Source organism: Emydura macquarii, unplaced genomic scaffold (assembly GCF_026122565.2).
Source record: "Emydura macquarii macquarii isolate MOO-44397 ecotype Brisbane River unplaced genomic scaffold, CSIRO-AGI_Emac_v2 contig_1253, whole genome shotgun sequence".
NCBI lineage: Eukaryota > Metazoa > Chordata > Testudines > Chelidae > Emydura > Emydura macquarii.
The window spans coordinates 50,556,980-50,576,449 of record NW_027131390.1 but is presented as its reverse complement, the minus strand read 5'-3'; the positions used below and the strand labels follow the sequence as shown (position 1 = coordinate 50,576,449).

The following is a 19,470-nucleotide window of genomic DNA, read 5'->3' as shown; positions in this document are numbered from 1 at the left end:
ATGCATATGTGTATTATAAAAAGCTAGTTTTTCTTTAAGTGGATGTTTACTGTGTACTTTTGTTTGTCAGAGATCAATGGGCAGAAGTGTTGACCCCACTGTTTTTATAGGATCAGAATGTCATGTCACAACAACTGTTGCTCAGGACATTCCGTAAAGAAGAAAATTCCAGCACACACTCATTGTGCCAAGCTTACTGTAAATATAGACTCATGCAAGCTTTGAAAATAGTTTCTTTCCCCTTCAATTTTCCAGACCTTCATCTTGTCTCTTTTTTAGATTCTTGGACTTCAATAAAACAATCTCAAGTTGTTGTTCTCCCTGCCTTTTAGTTTTCTAATAATGCAACTGAGAAGCAAAGAGGCTTGTGATTCTGGACATAGAGACCTGAGAACAAGCTTCCTTCTGTTGGATGCTCTTTTTACAGCATGAATAAACAATAAATCAGTTAGACAATGAGACATTTCTGCTTCCACTGCTGTCCTTATAATGAAATGACTACCTAGTGTGACTGAGTATTGCTAAGTGATGCTTGAAAGCATTCTCAGAAAAAGGGTACTATGTCGCCCTTGACAAATCCCATTGACATTAGTGAGAATTTTTGTGCACCCATCAAGGCAGCTCATGCCTTATGAGTCTTTTCTTGATATCACTTACATACTTCATCTCTCAGATTTTAGCATAGTTTTTGTAAAACTGTATGGTAATGGACCTTATTCACTGAGACAGAGCCATGTTTGTGAAACCCAAGACTGGCAGGAGACAAGAAGCCTAGAAAATAATTGTATCAGGCACTCTCTCTCAATTCTCCTGCCAATATTTTCCCCAAAAGTGTTGGAAGAACTGCATGAATAAGCTTCCTAATTAACTGTGGGTGTGTCTTCACTGCAGAATTAACTTGTGTGTTTGGCACCTGGGTTAGCCTAGGGGAGAGCAGTCACACAGCAAAGCCCTGCCTGAGTTACTGTGTGCTCACGGGTGCCCCCATGTGCATCATGCAGACTTCTAGGGGCACATGACCATCCCATGTTTCTTTGTGCTGCAGTAAGCTGAGCCACTTTATAAGTCTTTCCCAGTGAATTGTGGGAGAACTTGTCTGTCCTTCTGGGCACACTGGGTAGGAGTAGGGGAGGAAGGCATTGGAGGACTATCAGCACTTGAGTGATTTAGTGCTGCGTCCTCACAGCGAAATAGGTGGCTTATCATCCCGACTTAAAGTAGAACCCAGTATCTGATCCGCACCCCTAACTGTGCCAGCTAGGTCTGGTTGAAAGCACCATTAAACTCAAGTGTGAGGCTTTTGTATGTAGAAGGTGTGACCTATACATGACTACCTGCAAATGCCAAGGGCAGGGCAGGCTGCAAAATTCTCCCCAAACCACTGCCTAACGCTGAAGTTAGAATAACCAAGCAGCCTCAAACAGTGCTCCTGATTCCCCACACCGGTTATCAAGAATCCCTCAAAAGAAATACACAGCCCCCTTTACTGCATTTCAGTCTCTGGCTCCCAGTCAGCCACTAGGTCCAGTAAAAAGACAAGTTTATTTAAAAAACTCTATTCACTTTACCAAAATGATCCCCAAAGGGTCAGCTGCATTACCAGATGAATATTGGTTTGGATCTTACCCAAAATATCACACTGCCAGCCAATCCTTTAGTAACTACTAAAGGTTTTTTATTATGAAAGGAAAGAAACAAAAAGAGAGCTGTTAAATAGTCAAAGCAATCAGATACATACAAATTACTTCAATGTCCGTATATATTAGTTTATCAGCAGTATTGGCGTTTGCGGACTTGTACAGTTCCTCTAGAGAACATCCCATACCTGGATGTGTCTCAGTCCTTTGTTTCACAGCTTCAGATATAGAGTAGCTGACCCAGAGGTAGAAAGCAGGAATGAAGACAAAATGGAGATGGTGAAACCACGTTAATACCTTCTCCCAGGTGCGTGGATGGTTTTAGCCTTAGCCTGTATAAGTTTACAAAATGGAGTGCAGGATCACAATCACATGAGTAAGTCACATGCCCTTCCATGTTTTGATGAGTCATAGGAACTGCCATGGTCCATGCTCTAACTAGAATTTTCACAGGAAGGCTCACAAGGTGGGGAGAGGCTTCTTCTAGGGTTGAATGTTCTTTAATGGGCCATTAACTTGCATAGTCCATTCACCATGGGCTGGCTAGACTGTATATAAACCTTGTGTGTTACCCCAGGAGCAAACAGTTGAAATAAAGGTTTATAGTTAATATTCCGAACTTTAGATATGAAGATGATATATACATGCAGATAGGATAATTGTGTTCGATAGAGATATCAATGGAAAGGTTACTTTACATGGCATAATTTGTGAGAGTTGTTGTAATTTTGCATTATTGATAATAATATAAATATATAATTTAATATAATATAAATATATAAATGGTCACCCCAATCCAGACAGCATCACAGAAGGGAGAGGGATTAGAGGCATCACAAATATGAATCTGAGCTAACTGCAATGAAGAAATACCCTGCACAGATTAAGAGGTTGTCTCGTGGAAATTATATATTTTGACCATTGCAAACTGCAATTCAGGTACAAGTCTAAGTTACAAAAGAGACCTGATCAGGGTCTGTTGCTGTTTGGTGTCACCATCTTGGATTTTAATCAAGAGTGTGATACTATAAATAATGTTGAAGGAGATCTTCCATTTAAGTACACCTTGATTTTTTACTTTTCTAAAGTCTATTGTGGCTGTCGGGGCAGGTAACCTGCCGTGTGTGAGGGGAGGCATAACTGCTGAAAGGTTGGAAATGTGGCTTACATGAGGAAGTTGCTGCACTCTAAAAATGTTTCAGACCTTGTAATTATATATATATGAAATGGCTCCTTGGTCTATTTAATTTTAATTAACGTTTTTTGCATTGATTTCATGGACAACAGATCCGCCAGGGTCCCAGTGACCAAGGTGATACTTTCACATAGAGGAAATATTTTTAAATATTTTTTCCAGCATATTGGGATCGTATAGATTCTCCTTCAGGCCCTCTCCCCTCTAAGCCCAGAAATATGCACAGATTCATGGGGCAAACGCAGTAGCCAAGTGAACCTCTATCATAACCAGTTATTGTCTCATGTACTGCACTCTCTCCACACACAGCATTCCTCAAAGGAAGAGGAGTAATCTTGGAGGGCTAGGGCAGGGAATGTACACCAGGAAAAAATGCTTGCTCATGCTCTTAACTCAGGCCACTCTCACAATCTCCCACAACAGTCTAGCTGCCATGGGATTTGTGGAGTGTGAGATCTGTAGGTTTGCAGGGAGGGTCTGGAATGAGAAAAAAGTTGCACATCAGAATTCATCTCTGGGCTGTCTAGTTTTTTGCATATACTTACATGGAAAAGGCAGCCTGGATTTGTCCCTAGGCATATGTTTCCTCTCTAAAGGATCTGATATTGTGACTGCTGTGTCTGGGTATTTTCAAAGGTTTTTCTTTTTTGCACGGTTGGGGGAAGGAATTAGTTATTTTAAAAATGAAATGGGATCTTCAAGTGCCAAAAATACAAATCCATTCATACCTGGAGTCACCCCTTTTAAACAATTAAACTTTTTTCAGTTTTCATATAACAAAATCAAATAGGATTAAAATACTGTGTACCGTGAGACCTCACTGGAACTAAAGGAAATTAACTACACTGAAAAGTCTTATCCAAACTTCTTCGTATGTGAAATTAATGTCCTCGTTTTGGACTTAGATAAGTGAGCATTTGCTTATCAATAGAGCAACAGGTCTACACCGGTGCTGTTTGCTTTTCCCAGGATAGGAATAGCCCCCACTGAAGTTATTAAAAGTTACTCCTGTTCTGCAGGGAACATGTGGTCACTGGAGAATATACATTAGTGCCATTATACGTGTTCATAGCAACCAAACTTAAGCTGCTATGGATCAGGGAGCCCCTGGAGAGAAATGACACAAAATCAAATCAATATGCCTGAGAAAAAAAGATTAAATCAAACGTTCAAGAGGGTGTTCCAAAATATCACCCTTGCAGTTGTTCATACTCCCCTTCTCATGCCCCGTCCTCACAAATAAGCATTTGCATATGTAAATTGCGAAGCTACACTGGTACTTAGCTCGTGTTTATATTTGCATATGCTCAATTTTGTTGGCACAGTTTCAGAGACCACACCTGAAAATGTGGGCCTGAATGTTAGCAGGTACTAGACAGGGAAACTCGTGCAACTGTTGTTCACTGTATCTGTTTGGTGAATAAACAGAGGATTGTTTTGTCTCCAGGGCTGTCAACTTGGCAGCTTTCACAAGCACTAAATTCCCACTAAAAATTGTAATAAAAAAAATACTTTTAAAAAAACCCAATTTATGGTCACTGTTTCTTAACAAGCCTATGTTTGTTTCAGGCAGGATTTCAGCTGGCAAAAATGTTCAGATCTTGGAAGCCAGACAAAATGTTTTGCTGTTGTTTTAAGTGTAATTTATTCGTCAATGTTTCTAGAATTCTGAAAAATGTCACCTAATTCAGGATAATTGGTGGGAGTCACATGAAGCCCCATCCAAATACTGGGCTTGATCCAAAACTCCTTGGCTTCCATGCTTTTCAGACTCTTGAATAGTTTTTCTGTTGATTTCAATGGGCAATGCATTAGACCCCAAAAAGCATCTGATGTAGGCTTCTAGGGCACTCTTCTTTATGGAACAGTGGCCATCCAGTTCATTTGTTACTGAGTCAAGCAGTTCACTTTAAGAAAAGGGGACCCTGAGCTGGTGCTAATTTGCAGTAATCTATTATAACAGTTTGAACTAGCTAAGCAACTTCCCCAGAATATAAAATGCTTTATCAAGTTGTTGGTGAGCAAGAGAATTCCATATTAATGAATGTCATACAGAGCTGAGCCAGGTTCTCTGTAGCAACATTGCACTTAAAGAATTCCCAATTCTGTTCCTGCCGATGTCAAGTTCTATCAATGAAAGTTTTGTCATTGACTCTATTGAGAACAGTATCAGTCCCACTGTATGCTGAATTGTCCCTTGATTCTGAGATAGGCTCCTGGACAAAGCCCATGCAATAGGGTTTTGTGCAGAGTGGGGTGGGGGGGTGGAATTTCACCCATGGAGAACTACAACTGAATGTCAATTTTCTCTGTGAACAGAAAACGAGACCACCTCGTAACAAAATACCTTCGCTTTTTCTTATGTGAGTCTAGATTTCTTTTTTTCCAGGTTTATTTCTTTTGTGAAGGGGGCAAGAACATCCCACGCCTTATGCTCTTTTCAAGGGTAGTAAAGACAGAGGTTATTTTAAGTATTTTCTTTTATCTTCCAATTCTCATTCTAAAGGATACTTTACCTGGAGTGCTGTTAACACATGGGTCGGCTGTGATATTGTAATGGAAAGTATAGTGTCTCCTTGCCAAGGTCCCATTTGGGGACGATGGGGGCACGGAAAAGCAGAGGGCACAAATGCATAGGGACATGCTCTCTAACTGAGATAACTGGATCTTGCTTTCTGGGAACTGGTAAATCTGCTTAAGTGAAGGAGTTTCTCTTGTTCCTCCTAGCTTTTTGAAAGCATATTTTACAGTAAGGGGGTGGGGGTGGGATACTTTGTAATTACATTGGTAGTGAAAAACAGCCAGAGTATAAAAATACAAATAAGGACTCAGTCATCAAGACAGGTATTTATTTAACTAAAACTTTAACAGAATTGAAAAATCTCCGTGTATTCATCCTGTACAAAAACAAAATGTACCATGTAGAAAAATTTAATTTCCAATTAAATTATTCCAGAGCAATCAAAGACAGGCAAGTGGGGAGTTGTGCAAAGAATATTAGAGCATTTCTAATGGGAACCGTCACTTCTGGGTTTCTAGTCCCTTTCTGGCTGAGCCGTACTGTGTAGCAAACTAGTTAGTTAAGAGAGTTCCTCTCCCATTTCAATTACTGATACATAACCTTTTTGTTGTTTGTCCAGCACCTACCACAATTGGGTCCTGGTACATGACTAGAACCGTAGGAGCTATTGGAATTCAAATAACAATCACCTCCGTGATTATTAAGGATGATGAACAGGTTCAGATTAACTAAAAACCAACCTGAATCTTTCCCTAAATTTGAACCCAAACCTAGAGGAAGTCATTTGTTTGAAGTTTGTGCATGCGCACACAGAGGCCAGATCTTTGTCCTGTGTAAATCGCTGGTAATGACCCATATTTGCAGCAGGCCTTTGAAATTTGATAGGAGGAAAGCCCAATGTTTACAGAACAGCCTATTCCTAATCCCATTAAATTCCATTCAGGTTTTAATTTAAAATACTTTAAAATATTTCCACATTGAAGCACTAACTTAAAAACCCACAAAAGTCAGCACATCCTTCACAGAGGCAGTACCAGGACCAAATAACATGCATTCTTCTTTGAGCAGCTGTCCACACAGATCCCACTGCAAGTACGTGCACCTTGTGCACATAAGCCTAGAATCCTTCAGCCCATTGGGTCTGCACCTGCACATCATATATCCTCACACACCCCTATGGCAAGAGTATAAAAGGCAGAGCATTCCCCAACTGCCACTCTGTTCCTGTTCACTGCCCCGCATAGCAAAGTGGTGCCTCCATGTCTTTCTGCATCCCTGTTGCTCCAATAGTTCAGATTGTTGTTAGTGAACAGTTTAGGGGGAAGTCTGATACCATTAGCAAGTGTGCCGCTTTTAATATTTTTTCTAATCACAGGCAGAAGCCTCTCAAGACCTGTTTAAAGTGGTTCTTGGTAGAAAAAACTATGCAGAGTGTTTCTGACTCTGAGGTACCCGCTTGGGAGTAGTCTCTTCCTTCTTTGAAGTTCGTTTCAATGAGTGCCCTGGCTACAAGAGACACTACTTGGGGAGATAAGAAATTGGGCCTCTCCAAGAGACCTCGTGCTAGTACCAAACACCCTGAGTCTTCTCATCAGCTTCCTCGGATCCGTCCATGTTCCCGGCAGCCCAAGGCAGGAAAGAACAAAGATCTCCAGGCAGGGCTCAGCACTGATCACGGTCTCCAATATTGACCAAGAAGACGCCTGAGAGTTGTCATGATGGCAGACTCCTTTGAAACGGCACCAGTTCCATGACTTTTCTAACACTGTAGGCTCGTCTTCCGCTGAGTTGGTACTGCATCCTGCCCCTTCCGTGTCCAGCATCACTTCCTCAGTTTCATTGTTGTTGGTACCGTATACCTCATAGTTTTCCGTGCTGCATCCGGGCATGACTTTTTCTGGGACTCTAGCATTGGTTCTGGTCATCATGGTTACCTTATTGGTATCACTTCCTTCCACTGCTAAAATATCTTTCATGTGTCCTATGGGCCTTACAATTAATCTGGAAACAGAGTCCCCATTGTTAGTTATCTCTCCTTTGTCTGCTATATCCAGAACTCTGCTGGCATAGGAGTCTACGGTACTGAAGAAGAACATATCCGTCTAACCTCGACGGCACTGGAAGCTACCTCTCCCATAAAATCCAAGGCTCTTCCTTCTACATCTCAGGGATGTGCTCCTCCATGAGAGGAATTTTATTCATTGGCATCCTCATCTCTGTATGATAATAGGAGTTCTTCTAGGAGGTCTCCATCTTCATCTAGACTAATTCCTGAGTGTGGCCTTGAAGGAAGTTCTTGTTTCTGCGGATCGCATGCTTTGGAGAAGTCTCTCTCTCTCTCTCTCTCTCTCTCTCTCTCCCTGGTTCCGATCTTTGTGGCACCATATGCCCTTTCCTCATAGGGCACAGGCGTGGCCCTGTTGGCCTCTGTGGAACCCTCAGCTTCTTGCATCTGCTCCTCATTCAGCTTCACTGAGCTCCAGAGTAAAGTCGACTGCTCCTAAGAATCTTGTTAGGGGATCTTCAAGCATCCCAACAGAAACTCCTGCAAACTAGCGACCAGGCAGGTAAGGCTGAGGAGGAAGACCTTGTGAAGGAATGTAACCACCATACTATCCTCATCACCTGATAAGGCTGTGACTTCACTAGACGCATCCGCTATAGTTTACTTCAGGGACTTCCAGGATCTCTTTAAAAGGATGACAAACATCCTAGAGATACCCCTGGAGGCTGACCAGGAGATTACTCATAAATTGTTTGACGGTCTGTGCCCAGAATCCCATGGTTGTTTAACCATTCCTGTTAATGAAGGCATTCTTGAGCCTGCTAAGGAATTATGGCATCTATCTTGGTCATGTCTAAGGTTTGATCTACACTGAAAAGTTGTATAAGCATAGCTATGTCAGTCGGGGGCGTGAATAAAACAATGTAGCTATGCCAACAAAACCCCTAGCATAGACACAGCTATGTTGACAGAAGAAGGCTTCCTTCAACATAGCTAACTTTGTTTGGGAAGGTATTCGTACAAAAAACTCCTTCTGTCAGTGTAGGCATAGCCACTATAGTGTAGACATACCCTAAGAGGGCAGATAACAGATACCAAATAAGGGATGGGAGTACTTTTGTACAAACCTGGCACCTAGATAATTGATTGTAACAGCAGCTCACGAAAATCTAAATTGCCCGATCCCTTGGGATAAGGAACTTGAGAAGATGGATCTGCTGATGAGGAAGGTTTATTTATTTGCTACTTTGCAATTTTGTATTGCCAGTTATCATATTTCGTTGGCTAAATGTGATTTTATGCAATGGGACAAGGTTTTACAACTGTCCAGCCAGCTTTCTCAAGAGACCAGAAATGAATTGAAGGCAGTGGCATTGGAATGGCGAAGAAAGTGTTGCAGAGCTCATTGGATGCCTCCAGCACTGCAACCAGGTCTATGGCCACCATAGTCACTACAAGGAGAACATTTTGGTTACAGTCATCAGGTATTCCAAAAGAGGTTCAGGCCACTATTGAAGGACCTGCCTTTTGAAGGCTATGAAGTTTTCAGTTCAAGAACTGATAAAACTTCACACTCTGAAGGACACCAGGGCGATGCTTTGGTATCTGAGTCTCTACACGCCAACACAGAAAGGGAAGCAAACCAAATCCCAGTCCATTCTCTAGACAGAGGCCTCCCTTTCCTTATAGGAGTACTAACAAAGGGCTTCTGATTTTCCTAGGAGAAGGCCTTGCTTCCAGAAGAAGAGGGGCCATCCTTCTTCTACAGTGACCCCACACTCATCACGGGCACAGAGCTTGCAGGTTTGATACTGCGGTCAAGAGTCCACGATCAGTGAGACAATCTTCACCCCTTCTATCCTCTCATTGGCACCCATCTTTTATTTTTTGCAGATGTCTGGGTTGCAATTACCAGCCAGCAGTGGCTCTTAACAATCATCTGGAAAGGATATTCCATCTAATATCAATCTAGATCAACTCTTTATCAGGAGCTGTTTTAATAATTATTGGATCACTTAGAATTTGTAGTTTTTTATGCCTTTTTTTTAACACGTGCATCTGAATTTCAAGTGCTTGTTGCACCTGATATTTCCACCATGAACAAGTAGGTGAGCCATAAATATATGTGGATCAGATTCCCATTTACACTCTTGGCAGTGTAAATGGGTCTTAGTGGAAATGAGACTCAGGACAATGTATTTTTTTCTTTTTGTTGTGAATCAAAGAATCGTAGACGCAAAGAGCCAGATTCTGCTCTTACACTAGTGTAAATCTATAGTAATGCCACTGACGTTAATGGAATTACCATGTTGTTAAACTCATGTGAAATCATAATGAGGATGTTAATAATTAGATTTGAAGGACCTTCTGTATTGGGGGCAAAAATCATATATGGTCTCCAATTTTGTGCCTTTAATGTTGTGATTCAGGAGGACAGACACATTTCATATTCTGCCTATGTTTAATTTTTGATTCCATGGTTTCCATTTTTTATGCTTGTCTCTACAAAAAGTAGATTCTGTTTGGGCCTCATCCAGTGCCTAGTCAAAATCTTCCTCGGGCTTCAATGTGCTTTGGATTAGGCCCTTTGTAACTGAAGAAAAGACAAAATATCTTAGCTAAAATAAAGACTCTAATAGTTTCTAACTAAGCAAATGAAAAACAGTATGTTATATGATGTAGAGCAAACACACTGCACAGTGAGTAAACTCTCTACCTCATTAAAAGATCAACAGTTTTTAATGATCGGACGTATCCAAACCTCATTAAAAGAGATTTTTTAAAAAAGCAGTATGATTTGTTTTCCTTTGATTTACATCAAATATTTCTCTCTCTTTTTAAAAGGGGACAGTCTAATTTGAAAGCTGACTTTTATTCCTTCATTGGCAAAACTCTGACTCCCAGCCAGAAGACTACGGCAAGTCCCACACCTCAAGTCCATGGCTACGCAGACTATATAGATAGAAACAACGATGTGTGTCACACACCGCTCACCCACCTCCCTTCTTGCACTGCTTTCTAGACCAGTAGCGAGCAGTTTACTATAAATACTCCATGGCCCACCAGTGCCACAACAACTGTTTTTCTGCATATCCAGTAGATTAAAAGCCAGGGCCAGTGTTAGGAGTAGCAAGCAGAGCAATTGTCTGGGACCCCACGCCACAAGGAACCCCGCAAGGCTTCGGCTTCGGCTTCGGCTTCAGCTCCATATGGCGGGGCTCAGGCTTTGGCTTTCTTCCCTGGGCCCCAGCAACTCTAACAGTGGCCCTGCTCTGTGGTGTATTTTGGTGAACCCCCTGAAACCTGCTTGCAGGCCCCTGGAGGCCTCGGGCTCTGGTTGAGAATTGCTGATCTAGGAGACTTGAGCCATTGTTTTCAACTCTGGTAAGGATACAGATTGTAGTAAATGCTCTGCCTTTGCACAATGAGGCTCTTTTCTTCAGCCCGCAATTCAGGCATCTGACTTTTTTCCCATCTATTTTGTAGTCAAAGGAACAGTGAAAAAAGGGAATATTTTAAAGCATAAAATAGACTATGAGGAATACACAGCTATTGGCTAATTGTTTACAATTTCTGGGGACAAAACCCTCAAAGAAATGAACATAAATGTGAGTAACATAAATAGTTTTTGCATGTTTTACAGATAAGAAATTCTATTCAGGGGCATAGTCTTGCTGGTATTGTAAAGAAACAGAGAACTAACTGCAAACTAGTAGTTTGAATGGTGGGAAAGGAAGAAGTATAGAATAAATATAGGTTAGTAGATGAGTCAGTTTGTCCCCTGGGGTGCTTGAGATGAAGAGGGCCTCAGATTGTGAGCGATGTATACTTCTACCCAGCAACATATTTGTTCAGAGAGTCATGACATCCTCTAACTTTAGGATCAACTGGTAATTTGGTTAATGAGCTTGCTTCTTCTAGTTCATGAACAGAGTTAGGCCAATGCTGTGTGCTTTTGGAAATCCCACCCCAGAAGACTGTTCTGTTAGGAATGTGGTTCCAGAACACATTGCAGGAGTTTTAGCACTGGGAAGAGCTAAATCCAGCATTATAGCTGGCTCTGCACAGTGTGCTTTCATTGCATTGTATTGTGAAAGATTAGTCATGTGCTGGGCTCAGAGCACCTTGGTCTGATGCCGCTCAGCTAGGAGACTGGAAGTAGTGTCATGTCAAAATATGCGGGGCAACAAAAACACATATACGCTCTCTTTAAAAGATGAGACAGCTGCAAAGTGCTGTGTTGAGCTACAAACTCCTGGTGAGTTTTACTCTCTGTGTAAAGTGCAAAATATTTCAGTTGTTTTTAGTCACAATCCTGATCCCTAAAGACTGAAAAGATGAAGGTGGTTATTTAGTACCATAATTTCTGTTTCAAGGCCAAGGTTTCTCTTTTAGACAGTGTGATGCCTAGCTCAGGGCCAAAGGCAGTTGCTGATGTGCACCCTGAATAGCTGGGGCATGCACTTGGGTCTGTGAAGAATGTCTCCAGGGCTGCTACTGTATCAAAGGCTGCCTTTGTGGTTGCATTATGACCCTTTTGTGGTAGGATTGACCAGAGCATTATAGTGGTGTATCATCTGACTGCACCTTGCCCATTCTGTCACCCGTCCATGCTCCACCCAGAAGTCAGTGCACAGGGCATCACCACAGAGATCTGCTGCATGTCATGCAGGAGGTGCTGGCCTCTTGGGTGCACTCCTGTATTACTGCTCCGCCCTGCGTAACGACACTGACTCCTTTGCTGCTTCTGTAGAAGAATGGGCCCCACAGCTGTAACTTGCTCTGCAAAGTTGGCTTTGAGTAGAGTTTTAACAGGAAGCATTTAATTAAATACAAATGTTGTATAATGCTGCTACTGGTACAGTGTTCGCTTACTGGGCCGAGCAGCACTCCTGAGAGGGAAGGACTATACTTTTATGAGACAAAGCCAGTATTGCAGGAGGGTTGGGATTGTTGGGGTAAAAGATGATACAGCAAAGCCTATCACCTCTGGTTTCAAACAGAGCCGAGGTTCACAATGTCTGAGAGTTGTTGCCACCCAATAGCTATTTGATGTCCTTTGAGTGTTGTGGGATCAGTCCATTTCCTTGGACTGTGGAAAAGAGTCCACTTCACAAAAACTACCATCACAAGTGGTGATGATCAGCAGCAATCCCTGCAGAGAAGTGAGAACCCATTGACCATGGAGATTACCATACACTCTTTCCTTGAGGTAGTTCCTTCAGGTCAGATATAGCAGATGGGGCTCTATTGTGTTAGATGATATACATATACAGAGTAAGAGACTGTCCCTGCCCCCAAGAACTTACGCTTTAAATAAACAAAAGAGACAAAGGACATAAAAGCACCTTCATCTTATAAATGGGGAATTGAGTCAGGGAGAGATTAGGTGATTTGCCTAAGGTAACACAGGAAATTTGACAGTTCATAACAGTTTGGAAAGGGAACCAGAAAACTATAGTGGAAAGAGCCAAGTAACTTTTAAATTTTTTAGTGATGGTGTTTTAACTATCTGGTTATTGGTCTTTTTTTGTTCTTTTCATTTATTTGCATAACACTATTTAAATACTGCCACAGTATTTAACCACTTTGCATTTTTTCTGTGCTACTAATTAAATTAACGAATTGATTAACTAATTTGCTACTGAAGTAAATAAATTCAATGGCAAAAAGACAACTGATGGTTAAAAGGACACTTGGGCATGATGGGATCTCTCCTGCACGCTGAGTGCACCGGTTTGTATAACGGGTACAGTTTGTACAACGTGGATCGTATTCATCCTGGAAGTGAATACAAAGCTGTATTGTGACTCACTCCCAGTGTTTCTACTAGCATTATAAACTGTGAGTGCACTTTATGAATAACAGAGTTTAGAATGAATTCATCTGTGTTTCACGCTGTAACCGTCTATTATGCATACTGAGCCAAGTTCTGCCCCCAGATACACATAATTCTCATTGAAACCCACCCACTGTATTTACTTGTAAAGATGAAAGCAGTTCTGTTACTTTCATAGAGGACTTTCTGTAGCATGGACCATTGTAAGAATGCAAATACCTTTCCCAGAGCAGTTGAAGAGAAGGAAGAAGTGTGTAAGTTGAAGGGGAAACGACACTCAGAGACAATAGCATTAGGATTGTTGTGCTGGGACAGTAACAGTATCATCAAAATATCATCAAAAAGTATCATCTTTGCCTGCATTTGCTATTGTATAAACCCCTCCCAACATAATTCACAGTACTCTGATCACTTTTGTAGACAATAACTTCTGGAGTTAGAATGTGATATATGGGCCAGATCCAAACTTCCTTTGAAGTCAACAGAAAAACTCTTATTAACCCCAATGGGCTTTGGATCTGGCTCTAAATGACATGGATGGATGGCTAGATGGATGCTTTGAGTCAATATTTCTGTGTTTAATTTTGTTGTTTATTAAAGGAACACAGCTAAGTTTTCGGGGGGGGGGGGGGGGGGTTTTTTTTTTGACAGAACTGGCTAAATTCTGCCCTCAGATACATGACCCTCCTTAGTGAACTCCATTGATTTTTGCTGTGTGTTAACGTGTTGTCTCCAGAGGGAAGCATTTGCCCTACAATCTCATGTTTCTGGAAAGAGCTTTGATCACAAAATGTTTTTAATTTCATAGCATGAAGAGAATTAAAGGCAGATGACTGCCTCAGTACACAAGGGCACCAACCTGGACTTTCTCTTCCTCAATTCCACCAATAACATTTTCCAGGCTGCTGGTTGACTTGAGATGACTGCATCATGGCTTTCTGGCACTCATTGTATGAGCTGAAATCTCTTAAATAAGAAACTTAATTGATATAACTTATAATAGAGAATAAAGGAAGAGGAGAAAGCATACAGCAAAGACTAGTTAATATAAAACATTTCTGTGGCTGATTGAAATGCAGAAGTCCTTCTGTCCACCCCAATGCACCTTGTGATTTTGCTAAGTTTCCAGTTTTCACTACAGCAAAGAGGAATTGTTATTGGTCTTTCCTTAGTCAGTGTTCCCAATAGAAGCATGCTATCTAGTACCTAAAATACACAATGGTATATTTCTGCAAGTGAGTATATATGTTAGTCACTTTTATATGGGGGTTAAATGAAGTGAATGCTAACCTTTTTTATTGTGAATGAACACTATGTCAACAGGATTTTTCATTTAAAAAAAATAAGATAGTAGCTCAGAAAGCTATTGGTGTAAAATTACCATGTCTGATTAGAGTGGCTGAAAATATTTGTTGTGTATAAATTATCTGACATTTAGTCTTTTACTCTGTTTGCAAATCAGCTGCAAACTGATTCTGATTCCTGTGAATATATTTGTTTATCCTAAATATCTGCAGAATAGTTTTGACAAGCAATTTTCAGCCTATCAGTTGTTTGCAAACTGTGTTCTTTGACTGTTCATTCTCTGTGATTGGCCAACTATGACTTTATCTTTCCTGATTTAAAAAAATGTATTCTTAGCATCAAGATTTTACATCATAGTGGAGACAACACACAAGTTATTTTTAGCCTTGACATAGTTGGTTAGCTAGTCAAAGCCAACTCTGTCCTCCACACCTGGGGCTTAGCTCAACTAGCCACACTGAGGTAAAAACCTAACAGTGCCTTGTCTCCAACAGGATTGTACATTAAGATAATTAACTCTTGTTATAAAACCGCCCCTTTTGTGCAGTGAAGACAAAGCTTAAGTCCCACTGTACTTTTTCTGCTCCCTGATGGGATGAATGAAATAACAGAAGAGTAAAAAATGAAGAATAGTGATATATTATTTGTTTTCATGCATAAATATCTTTATGCACAAGGGCCTGTATGAAGAGCAGCTATTCCCCAAACGTTTTTGTGAATAAAAGAAATGTGTGTGATTGTTTGTTTGCAAATTGTGAATAAGAAGGGATCTAAATATGGTAAAGCCAAACACAAGTTCAGAATCCAAATGAATATTCATGGATATTGTGTCTACCATGTCTAGCGGTATATTATAAGCTTGTTGGGGCAGGGAGCATCTTTTTGTTTTAGTACAGTGGGGTCCTGATCCATGACTGGAGCTGCCAGGTGCTACTGAAATACTACTACTAATTAATAATAATAGCTGTAGCTAAAGAGTCATTATCACACTCTCCTGCTCCATCACCAGGAGATGTCATTGCTTCCATGAGGAATAATTCATTTGCCATTACTTTGTGTCCAATTATTTTGTAATCACTGAACCAAAACCTGATTAATAAAAGATATTCCATCAAGAAATTAGTGGCAGAAAACAGCATAATCCATTGAAGTCCATCTAACTCTGGCCCATAAAGTTTAATAATCTTTTTTTTTTTTAAGCAGCTCAGTCATGTGCAGAAGGAACTTTGATTTACTTTTAAACCCCCTGCCCAGCAATGATTTGGGTTTCCCTGACCATGTCGTTGGGAAATGTTTATGTGCTATGCTAGGGTTGCAAACAGTGAGCCAGGGAAACCATCCCCTGATCACTGCTGATCTATCCTACTACTGTAATTACAGGACAGAGAAAGAGGAAAAATGGCAGACGATAGGAAGGATGAAGCCAAGGCACCACACTGGACTTCAAGCCAGCTAACGGAGGCTTCTTCACACCCGCATTCCCCTGAAATTAAGGAGCAAGCTGGCGCAGGTGCTGGACTGGTCAGAAGTGCCAATGGATTTCCATACAGAGAGGATGAGGAAGCAGGATATGGTGAACGTGGGCAACAGGGCACATACTCTAGAACCAAAGAGAATGGAATCAATGGAGAGCTATCCACAGGAGACAGAGAAACAGCAGGTGACCTGGCCCATCCTCCCCTTTTCCTTTTAAGATCTTGCTTTGAAGTCACTTTGGTATGAAGGTGAACACATTGCATTTCCTCACATGGGAAGTGCTGGCTCCCAGACAGCAAAGTCGCGGTGTTTACTTTTGTAAGTACTTCCTTTGCCAGCCCATTGATTGTTCCGCTGCAAAAAAAAGAGACTTTGTAACATAAAACATTGGGCTTTGGTGGTCTAGTTCTTCATGACAAGGGCCACATCTTCATCTGTGCAGGTGCATTGCTCACCACATCAGAGCCCTGGTCCTGATTCAAGCCAGCCGGCAATACACTAATGTAAAGATTAAATAATACATGACATTGGGGCTAGTTTCTGACTGGTGAAAGTCAGGCGTACCCCCAAGGAGCTCAGTGGGAATTCTGGTGTAGGGTAGATGAGAGTCAGGTCTATTGTGATACCATGAAGCAAAAAACCCACAATCAGTTGCTGTGCGATAATGTTCCCCTTTTCCTTTTGCTAGGACAAATCCTGAAGTCTTTTCTCAGGGCCAGATTCTGCCACCATTCCATTGAGTAGTATCTTCCTGAAATCAGTGGGACTACTCTCAGAGAAAGGTACTACTCACACGAGTAAGGGTGCCATATTCTGGCCCTCTATGTTTTTTCTGATTTCACACAGGCATATCTCCTTTGGCAATCATTTGGAGTTTCATCTCCAAATTATCATCTTCTCATTTGGATAAGGACTTTAGGATTTGGCCTGATGTTTTAAAAAACAAAACAAAAAATCTGATTGTGTCAAAATGAATGAAATATGCAGGACAGTCCTCTTATTTTAGAAGTAAACAGCAATCTTTCCTTTGCAAAACTCACAATTTAAGTCCTAAATGCACCGTGCCAGGGGAATTTCTCTCTTGCAGACACTACTGCCCTTGATGCATGCATCCATGCATGCTAAGAAAATCACGTTAGCACCATTTATTGGCTGTTAACAGCACTTTATGTCACTCATAATTTCTCAGCACTTAGTTTTTTAAATCTCTGGACCCTAAAGTAGTTTCATTAGAGATTGTGCTGGAAATGATAGGTCTGTTTTAAAAATATATAGCTTTAAATGTTGAGACACTATCTTTGTGGATAGCAACAACTCAGAAATCCAGAGATAAAAGTAAACCTGATGTACAAGCACTAGTGCAAACATGTTCTTGGTTGTCCTTTGGGTAGAAGGATCCTTTTCCCTTCCCAATATTCTAACTTCTTTCTATACTTAACCAACAAATAGCCACCCAGAGTGCTTTTTTTAAATCACCCACATTCTCAGTTCATTATATTTTTTTATTATATTGTAGGCTAGGCACTTTACAACAAGTACAAGGGGAATTAGTGCTTATGGAGCTAGCCTGGGACATAGAATCGTAAAAATGTAGGGCTGGAAGGGACCACAAATGGTCATCTACTCCAGCCTTCTGCACTGAGGCAGGTAGATGATCCCTGACAGGTGTTTGTCCAGCCTTTTCTTAGAAACCTCCAATGATGGGGATTCCACCTTGGAAGTCTATTCCATCTTCATAGTTGAATAGTTTTTCCTAATATCTAACCTAAATCTCTCTTGCTGCAAGTTAAGCTGATTATTCGTTGTCCTGTCCTCAGTGAACATGGAGAACAATTGATCACCAGCCCCTTGTAACAACATTGTACATATTTCAAGGCTGTTATCAAATGTCTGCCCCCCCCCCCTCCTCAAGTCTTCTGTAGGCTGAGTGTGTCACATTCTTTCACCCTTACCTCTCAAGAAAACAGGACCTGTGAGGTTGGAGTTCAGTTCTCTGTTCTGCCACAGACTCCCTGTGTGACCTGGGGCAAGTCACTTAATTGCTCAGGGCCTCAGTTCCCTGTCGTACAGATGGGAGCTAATACTACTGCCCTGCCTCACCGGGGGATTGTGAGGATAAATACATTGAAGAGCATGAGGCGCTCGGATGCTACAGTGATGGGGAGGTGGGGCCGTATAAGTACCTAAGATAGATCTTAAAATCTAATTGTACGATGCACAGAGGGGGAATGAGATGGTACAAGGCTCTGGCAGCGCAGATCAGCAAACATCTTGTTAATGCCTTGATTTCTCTTATAATCTAGGTAACACTTTCTGAGGCAAGGGGTTGATGAGTAAGAGCTTTAAAGTGGAAGCAGTGGGGTCCAGTGGCTTGGGTGTTTGACTAGGGACTAGGAGACCTCAGTTCCATGCCTGGCTCTGCCACTGATCTGCGTGAGAGTGGATGGGTAATTTTACTTCTCTGCACCTCTATTTACCCTCCCGCATTTCATCTATCTATATTGCAAGCTCTCTGAGACCGGGACTGTCTCTTGTTACATGTAGCTACAGATTCTAGCACAAGGGAGCCCTGACCTCAGTCAGGCCTTCTAGGTGCTTCTGTAATACAAATAATTAATAATAACCTAAAATAGAATACACTTCTAAGAACTTACAGCTGGGTCTGGGTCTAAACAGCTGGGAAGCAAGTGCACAGGGAGCCAAGGCAAAGCAATATAATTAAAACCAAATGGGGGATTCAAATTTATTCATAGCGTTTTTCCCTGGGGCAACCAGAATAGTAACACAAACCAGAAGAAATGCTGGCTGTGCTGTCTTGTGCTATAGTCTAGAAGTGCAGGATTTAAAAATAAATAAATAAATCCCATGACACTGCCTGGCATGGTATGGCCTCCCTGTGCCATGACTGTGGAATCTCCTACAGGGAGTGCTGCCCCCCATCGCAGAGCTCATGCTGTAAAACTCAAGGGCTGAGAGGAAGGTAGAGGTAGTCAGCTGGGACAAGGGTACTTCACCCAGCTCTGAAACTAAAGGGGAAAACCATTGTCATCACTGAAGCATGTATAATCCATCACTGTAAATGACATTCCTAGGCTGGCACAGTTTAAAATTTGACTTTGTGTCTCTCTTTTAGCATCTGCCTAAGATTTATTGAGCCTGACTTCAATTTTGGAATCCTCTGTCAGGCTGTTGCATTGATTAGTCCCCTTGGTATCGCTCTGGTAATAGCTGAGTTACAGAGCAGGGTCAACGTCCCCCTTCTAACGGGAAGCGATATCAACCAAGGGGAATTTCAGTGAGGGTACTGAAGCAGGGGGCAGACTCGGCCTGATCTTAGCCATCCATTTAAGTCAGTGGCATAAGACTGAGTGGAGACAGGATCCAGCTTTAAAATTGTGGACTATCCTTGGGAAGTCCTTCTTAACGTTGTGTTGCTGTGTAAAGTGTAAGGAAGGGCAGTAGCATAGCAGATCCCTTATTTATAAACATGTC

At 41.5% G+C, this 19,470-nt stretch overlaps 1 protein-coding gene across 1 annotated transcript in view; it reads left to right on the top strand.

The window, feature by feature from the left end:
• Nucleotides 1-19,470, top strand: part of MAP2 (microtubule associated protein 2) — a 238,985-nt gene that overhangs the window by 122,709 nt on the left and 96,806 nt on the right. Inside the window, exon 7 of the mRNA XM_067548744.1 lies at nucleotides 15,883-16,162. Coding sequence (XP_067404845.1) covers nucleotides 15,901-16,162 — 262 coding nt within the window. The 5' untranslated portion in view covers nucleotides 15,883-15,900. The remainder of the gene's footprint in view (nucleotides 1-15,882; nucleotides 16,163-19,470) is intronic.